Source organism: Azolla caroliniana, unplaced genomic scaffold, assembly GCF_043228905.1.
Source record: "Azolla caroliniana isolate FFs.n. ecotype wild unplaced genomic scaffold, voAzoCaro1.0.p SCAF_7, whole genome shotgun sequence".
In the NCBI taxonomy this organism is placed as follows: domain Eukaryota; kingdom Viridiplantae; phylum Streptophyta; class Polypodiopsida; order Salviniales; family Salviniaceae; genus Azolla; species Azolla caroliniana.
Window position 1 is genome coordinate 18,787,238 of NW_028230442.1, and position 8,735 is coordinate 18,795,972.

An 8,735-nucleotide genomic window follows, 5' to 3' on the forward strand; every position below is an offset into this window, starting at 1 on the left:
ACAGGCTGATCACTGCGTGTTTGTGAAGAAGTTCGAAGGAGGTGACTTCCTGATACTCCTTCTGTACGTGGACGACATGTTGATCGTTGGACGGGACCAAGCCAAAATACGGATGCTGAAGAAGGCTCTCAATCGAACCTTCGCAATGAAAGACTTGGGCCCGGCAAGACAAATACTGGGGATGCACATCATCCGGGACCGGTCAAAGAAGCAATTGTGGTTGTCACAAGAGAAATACGTGACAAAGGTACTTCAGCGGTTCAACATGTTAGAAGCAAAACCGGTCGGATCGACACTACCGGCAAACTGCAGACTATCCGGTAAGCAAAGCCCGAAGACGAAAGCAGAGAAGGCTGATATGATGAAGGTTCCATATGCCTCTACCGTCGAGAGGTTGATGTACACAATGGTGTGTACTCAGTCGGATATTGGATACGCAGTCGGAGTGGTGAGCCGGTTTATGAGCAATCCCGGCAAGGAGCACTGGAACGCGGTCAAATGGATACTCCGGTACCTGAAGGGCACTTCGAATATGTGTCTCCGATTTGGCTCTGGTAAACCTCAACTTGACAGTTTTACCGATTCAGACGTGTCGGCTGATGTGGACACCAGCCGGTCTACATCCGGGTATGTAATGACATATGCAGGGGGAGCTGTTTCGTGGCAGTCGAGGCTGCTGAAGACGGTTGCATTGTCAACCACAGAGGCGGAGTACATGGCGGTTGTGGAAGCTGGCAAGGAAATATTATGGATGAAGGACTTCATCGGAGAGCTCGGTATCCGGCAAGATGAATACCGGCTCTGTTTCGACGGTCAAAGTGCCATCCACCTTGCTAAGAACGCAGCGTACCATTCCAAGACGAAGCACATCCAGCGTAGGTATCACTGGATCCGGGAGCGAGTAGAAGATCGAGAGTTCGCGCTGACGAAGATCCACACGGCTGAGAATGGGTCAGATATGTTGACCAAAGTACTGATACCCGACAAGCTGGATGCATGTCGGAAGCGGATCGGACTAGTACGACATCCCATGCCGGAGTGAAGGGGAAGTTTGTTAGGAAACAGGTCCCTCCGGATGGGATGTGAGAACCGGATGTGGAGTACCCGGCAACGGAAGACCCGGTGAGAACCGAATAACGAGTACCCGGCAAGGAAGGCCCAGTGAGAACCAGATGACGAGTGCCCAACAAGCGCCGGATGATGCAGGCCCGATGAGGAGTGCTCACCGGATGAAGGGACATATTCGTAAATATGTTTCTGAGAGTCCATTGGGGCTATATTTGTAAATAGCCGAAAAGTCATATTAGTATAAATATGACACGTCGGAGAAGTCCCTTTGAGCCACGTCGGATAGAGGGGGAAGTTGATGAACGTATTACACGTTCCGACCATCACGAAGAACCTGGTGTCGGTTGGACAGATTGTCGACCAGGGGATGCAAGTGCGGTTTACGCACCTCGGGTGCTTCATCGGGGAAGAGGGCCAAATCATTGTGCAAGGGCGCAGAGATGAGAGGATGTTTATCCTCGACACCAATGACGTCGACACCACTTTGTTCGCCAAAGGACAGAAGATTGAATCGGATATCGATCTCTGGCACAAGCGGATTGGCCACGTCAATTACTAGAGGCCTCAAGACTTGCAAACGAAACAAGTTGTTTTCGGTTTGTTGAAGTTTAGTGGCCGGAAGGCCCAAGTATGTGAAGCCTGCCAACTGGGGAAGCCACACCGGCTTACATTCCCCATTGAACGAAATCGGAGCCGCAACAAGCTCGATCTAATCCATTCGGATGTATGGCGATCGGCACAAAATGTGAGTCTTGGCGGAAGTCGATATTTCATCTCCTTCATCGATGACTACAGCTAGCACACATGGATCTACCTCATTGAGCGGAAGAGCGAAGTCTTCGAGTGTTTCCGGAACCTGCAAAGACTGGTTGAACGAGAAACGGAGAGGAAGATCAAGTGCCTGCGGTCGGATGGCGGAAAAGAATATTTTTCTAGCCAATTCAACAGTTATCTACAGCAAAAAGGAATTCGGAGAGAGTTTAGCTGCAGATACACACTGGAGCAAAACGGTGTGGCCGAGAGGAGGAACCGGTCGCTTATCGACGCGGCAAGGGCAATGCTGGAGGAGAAGAACATGCCCCATTTATACTGGGCTGAGGCGGTTCGGACGACCGTCTATATCCAAAACCGGATCGGTGACAAGGTGTCTGTGCATGAGCTGTATTTCGGGCACAAGCCAAATCTGAGACACCTTCGGATATTCGGTAGTATTGCATATATGCATGTGCCAAATGAGAAGCGGAGGAAGTTGGATGCAAAGTCGGAAAAATGCATCTTGGTCGGTTACTCGCATGAGCAAAAGGGGTACAAGTGCTATAACCCCCGAACAAAGCAGGTCCGAGTTAGCCGGGATGTTGAGTTTGATGAGACGGCATCATGGTATCCCTTACCGGCTCCAACTTCCAACCCCGACCCAATACCAGAGGATGAGGCTAGTGAGCCTGAACCGGTCTAGTTAGAAGACGAAGGGTTTGAGACTCTAGATGAGAGTCCAAAATTGTTTCGGTTGAGCGGGCCGAACGAACGGCTGAGTTGGGATGACTAGTCGGATGAGGAACCGGCGAGTAGTGGAGACTCTACCGTGATCTCCCCTCGCAAGGAACCGAGGAGACGGTTCACGCACAAGGAAAAGGGGAAGAAGAAGATGTCGGAATACAAAACCGGCAACATTGAGTCAGATTGAAGCGAATCCAACTCCGGAAAGGATGAAGGCGGATCTTCGGCAATGAAGATCGAACCGGCCAAGAAGGGCCTCAAACTGGGTAATGATAAGTTACGCCGGTCTTCCCGCCAGAAGAACCCCGTGAAGCGGTATGGGTAGAATGAGTACATGGCACATCACTATGTGTACATGACCAAGGTGGCGGAAGTGCGTGAGCCGGAGAGCTACGCAGAAGCGGCAAAGGACGCGAATTGGCGTGTCGCTATGGAGGAAGAAATGCGGGCACTTGCTGCCAACGACACATGGGACCTAGTTGACCCTCCCCGACATTGTAAACCGATCGGATGTAAGTGGGTGTACAAGGTAAAGTACAATGCCGACGGTTCGATTAACCGGTACAAGGCCCGGTTAGTGGCGAAGGGATACGCGCAGACCCACGGAATCGACTACGACGAGACCTGCTCTCCGGTAGCAAAGATGATGACGGTTCGTGTGGTGGTGGCGGTTGTTGCGGCAAGGGGGTGGCATCTTCACCAAATGGACGTGAAGAATGCATTTCTTCAAGGAGATCTTGAAGAAAAGGTCTTTATGACCCAACCCCCCGATTTCTAGTCGGAGATGAACAAGTCGGCAGTATGCCGGCTGAAGAAGTCACTTTATGGCCTGAAGCAAGCCCCCCGAGCTTGGAATGCGAAGATCACGCATCGGTTGCGTAAGATGGGGTTTGTTGCCTCCAAGTCCGACTCTTCGTTGTTCTTTCGGCAAGATCCAGACGGTCTGGTTTGCATCTTGTTGTATGTTGATGATCTAGTCATCACCAGACCCAGCCTCAATGACATCCGCTGAGTCAAGTCCCAGTTGTCGGACACATTTGAGATGAAGTACCTAGGGGACCTTCACTATTTCCTTGGGATCGAGGTGATCCGAACCCCCGACGACATAGTGCTCTCACAAAGACACTATGTGTTGAATATGTTGTACAAGTTCGGCATGACAGAATGGTGACCGATCTCCATACCCCTGGATCGAAACCAGAAGCTCCGTCCGGACTCTGGACCGGCCTGCGATGAGAAGCGGTTCCGATAGATCATCGGAAGCCTCATATATTTGACAATCACCCGACCCGACATCAGTTATCCGATCGGCATGATCAACCAATATCTGCAGAAGCCGACCATGGAGCACCTTCTGTGTGCGCATCGAATTTTGCGATATGCGAGCGGCACGAAGGATCGGGGACTGTTATACCGGCATGGTATAACCGAAGAGGTAGTCGGCTACACCGATGTTGACTGGGTTGGCGATGCATCAGATCGCCGATTCACCTTCGGCTATATGTTTTTCCTTGGTGGCGCGGTTGTTGCGTGGAGCAACAAAAAGCAGCCAACAGAGGCCCTTTCGAGCACTGAGGGTGAATATTGGGGCGCTACCGTTGCCACATGTGGAGCCATTTGGTTTCGGCGACTGCTGCAAGAACTGTGGATCGAGGTGCCGACCCCAATCTTGATCTACTACGATAACATAAGCAACATGCAGCTCGCCAACCCATGCTCGCACAAAGCACATAGAAGTGCACTACCACTTCGTGCGTGAGCGTGTTATGAGCGGTGAAGTTGAACTTCGGTATGTTCATACGAGTCGGCAAGTTTCCGACATCTTCACCAAACCGCTCGGATCGGACAAGTTGCAACACTTCACCGAAATGCTTGGTGTTCAGCATCTCGACGTGCCAAAGACACCGGGACGGGCAAAGGCAAAGAAACTACCGATTGCGTCGGTGAGGGAAGAACTGACAAAGGGGGAGACAAGAAGAAGGCCGATGTGGTGAAGGGCCTGGAACCGGAAGACGAATCGGGAGCGACCGATTCGGACAAGATCTGGAACAAATCAGAGACAACTGATTCGGTTCAACAGACGGATTCGGAAGAACCGGATCAATTGAAGGCCAAGCGGACGAGAAGGTAGCGGACGTCAACGCCAACACGAAGGAACCGGCGGGTTGACAAGCGCCGAAGTCACAGCAGCAAGGGAGCTGAATTGGGCCTGTTGAGCAGACAAGTCGACCAAGGAGGACGAGGTGCACAGAATCCGAAGGGTCGCGGCAAACGGAACCGGACCAGACGAGGAGCACGAGCGAGGCAGAGTGACACCAGAAGGAATCAGGTGGAAGGCCCGACTGCCATGGAAATTGACACTACGATCCGACCTCAAGTTGAGCTTAAGGGGGAGTGTTGAGCGGCAAGCTCAACTGGATCCGGATCGGCTGAATAAGCCTGAGCCAGATCAGTATCCGGAAGGATGAGCCGGATCGGTGAGCCGGTGAGTTGGGGAGCCGGTTAGCTGGATCCAGTAGTAACTGGAAGCCTAGTAGCAGCCTAGACTACTAGATAGTTAATGACTCGTAGTTAGTGTCAGACGCTCGTGTGAGCATTGAAGTACACAGTGCTTTTCTCAATCCTCTTAGGACTCATATAAATAATGATGTTGAGCACGTTGTATGTACAGAGAATTATTATTGTTTTGAAATAGATTTTTAACGTTCTGCTTTCTCTGTCTCTCCCGTGTACACTCTGTTTGTTCAATCTCCCTCTCTCTCTCTTTGTTGTTATCCAGCAAGGCCGGTTTGTCTAACGCTTCCGCACATAATCTCTTACAATTGATATTAATTATATAGTGATCGCCATTTCTATCATATGTTCCTCAATGGTAGTAATAGAAATAATTATAAACTGCGCATCAAAAAATATATGCAATACGTGCCAAACATTTGATTCATTCATAAGTGCTTAAGTCCTCGATGTTGGCTAAATTAATATTTTTTGTTAACATATGAAAATTGAAATTTTGTTTTGTTTAAATAAAATAGTTTGCCTTGAGATTGACCCATTACAAGTTGTGACTTTTGTTTGGTTTTATTGCCGGCTAATCAAAATTTCAAGAGGCATATCCAAATGTTACTAGCATCGAAGCTTATCATGAATCAATAGCTATTAAAGCTTTCCATCTGCCATTTTGTAGCAATGCATTGGCTATAAATGCATTTCTACGGAATCTTCCATGAGAAACCAACTCTCTCATAAAATAAAATAAAGCTTCATTTATGCTTATGGCCCTATGCATTGGCTATAAATGCATTTCTACAAAAACTTCCAGGAGAAACCAACTCTCTCATAAAATAAAATAAAGCTTCATTTATACTTGTGGCCCTTATCACACTAAACAAGACCAAATTTGAAAAAGTTACATTGCGACAAATGCTTTAAAGCTTGGTAGGGTATACCGTATGTAGAATAGAGTGGATTGGATCTCTAATATGAACATAATGTTTAATAGTGACATATATGTAGAAATATCAACTTTGTACAATTAGATGTTTTCTTTCCAATGGTGGATTACACCATTTTTCTATAACATTATGTGGGTTACTATGTGAATTTTACATTTGTTCCTCTTAAAGCTTTCTATAATATGTATTGGTATCTATCCATATGTGTGTGGATTTATGAAACAATATCCTATATTTATGCTTTTAAACAACAAATAAAAACTCTAGGATGTCAATGAACTTGCCAAGTTAGAAAATTTCCATTCCAATTAAGATGCATGTGTTTTCAAAATACATGTTTTACAATTAAGTTAGAATGTGTGTGGATAACCATAACTAGAATGTAATAGGCCAATTGTTAGCGACTACATAAATATTCTATAAACGATGCATTGTGGGAGAGCGCAAAGATTGTAGAAAAAAGAGATCACGATTGAAAGCACAATGTCAAAACATTTAGTTTACATTCATTAGATTCCTTTTTTGTTCAAATTCACATATTATATATATATAAATAGAACATTGCACTGACGTCAGATCTAAAACTTTGAAATAAATGAGTGTGCATTCTACACGTTCTTCATTATTTTAGCTTTGTTCATGCACATTGATAAATGGATGTGCATTCTAATGGCTTTATAATAATATTGATAATAATAGAGTTTCCACAATACAAAGAGTGAAAACCATGAAACCTATTGTTCCTCCCACACATAGTGTTGTTTAGGCCATTGCTCAACACAAGGATATCATAAGAATGACATATATATTTTGCTCCATTGTTAGTTCATTGTTTGTAATGATCACATACAACAACAATATGGCTTACACTCTTCATTGTTCGTTCATCGTTTGTAATGATCACATATTTTTATTGTTCACATAGAGTGCTAATAGATAGGGACAACGATGATGGAATACTATTAAGAGATATATATTTGGTAAAAAATTCAACATCCTACAAATGCATTGGGCAAACGTGATGTTGATGTCTTATGGGTGAATGTATGGAAGATCTATATGCTAAGTGTGGAGTCTTAGAGAAAGTACATGAATTGTTTGATATGTTTCTAATTCGAAAGATAGTCTCCTGCAATGTTCTCATTACAGTTCAGTGTTTAAGCCAATGGTCACATGAGATGGAAAGAAGATCCTTGTAGGTGTTCACCGTTCTTTGTAGTTTTATACTGTGAGTCTTTGTAGTTTTTAAATTTGATCTATCACGGCTACAACCTTTATAAGGTTGTCAGTCTAATCATTTTGCCATGTAGGTACAATTTATACTAATGAAGAATATGTTTTTGGTAAATGTATGGAAGATCTATGTGGAAATATGTTGAGATATATGCTTTATACCTAATTTATCACACCAAAAGTTTGCATGAGATTAGAAGCCTAATCTATTACATATTTCCATGTAATTGTTATACATTTATACATACTTTGGTGATGTTTCATCAGTATTTGCATGAAATAAATATTACATAGTATGATCAAGAGATTAAGAAGCCTATATTATGATTGTTCAAGAGAATAAGTAGAACTGTTATGCAAAAAGTAATGCCCTCATGATTCATTAAAATGCAAGTTGATGTTTTGAACAACATATTTATGAAGGGAAGAGAATCCAAGTGATAGATATTGATCCCTACACAATTCCTAAAGATTTGTCAAAAATGACACTCAGAACAATCAATAAAAGTAAACTTTTTGGAAAGAAATGTGGTTACTAGATTCACAATACATGAGTTTAATAGAAAAAAGATAGTAGGCAAGAATATGAAATCATTCTAAACAACAATAACATTATCTAATATTATTATTCAATCAAACCAATATTCTCATGACGATAGTACAACAAGAGATTCCATCCCAAAAGCACCATGTATCTTTGGCTCTATACATTACATAAGACAATTTACGGTAGCCAATTACATTATATACAAATATATTCACTATCATGCCTTTGTAAACCTTTAAAATTTAAATGTGCGCACGTGCTGATTTTTTATTACCATTATTGATTTAATATGCTTACATTAATCGAGAAAACATTTTAAACTAATGGTAGTAAGAGTATGATGTATGTATTAATTAGTTGTAAAGGTCACAATCAAAAGAAAGGGTCCAATGAGCAGGTAATGTTGTGTTAAGGTTCATGAGTTTCGAAACAATTGCTCCATGTGCAACAAGAAAGTCACCATTTCCACCTACAATCGCAAGGGTTGGATTTTGTAAGCGCTCATCTTCTTGCCCAATTACAACAAGAGATCCTGTAAATGGGCCCGAAGAAACCGTGGCCGTGAATATGTGCAATAGGACGAAAGCTTGTTGTGAGTTGACCACCCATGAACCTTGTGCAACCCCAATTTGTGTAGAATCTCTAGAAGCACCTATGGTGATGGGTGACTCAAACATAGACCGAATGCCAAAGTTGTAAGGGTTGGATTGGGACAAGTTGAAGGGTCCCGTACTGTAGACAGCCTCGAAGGCAGAGTTTTTGACAACGGCGGAATACATTTGGATGTGCATGTAGAAAATGAAGTTGGCAGGACCTTGTGGTGGCTTACGACGAGCTAACACCAACATTGTGGGATTAAATTGTGACATCGATTGCAATAGGATTAAAGCCACCATCAATGGAAAGTAAGTCATCTTGATCATGTCAATCCCTGACAT

At 44.1% G+C, this 8,735-nt stretch overlaps 1 protein-coding gene across 1 annotated transcript; it reads right to left on the minus strand.

Annotated features, from left to right (window-relative positions):
* Positions 1-8,150: 8,150 nt before the first annotated feature.
* LOC147862189 (dirigent protein 5-like) lies at positions 8,151-8,735 on the minus strand. The gene has a single exon (XM_087323071.1). The coding sequence runs from the start codon at positions 8,733-8,735 to the stop codon at positions 8,151-8,153; it is 585 nt and encodes a 194-aa protein (XP_087179197.1).

Bases quoted from the DNA above. Each gene is read 5' to 3' on its own strand.
- LOC147862189 (XM_087323071.1), bottom strand. From the start codon at position 8,735: ATGTCAGGGATTGACATGATCAAGATGACTTACTTTCCATTGATGGTG.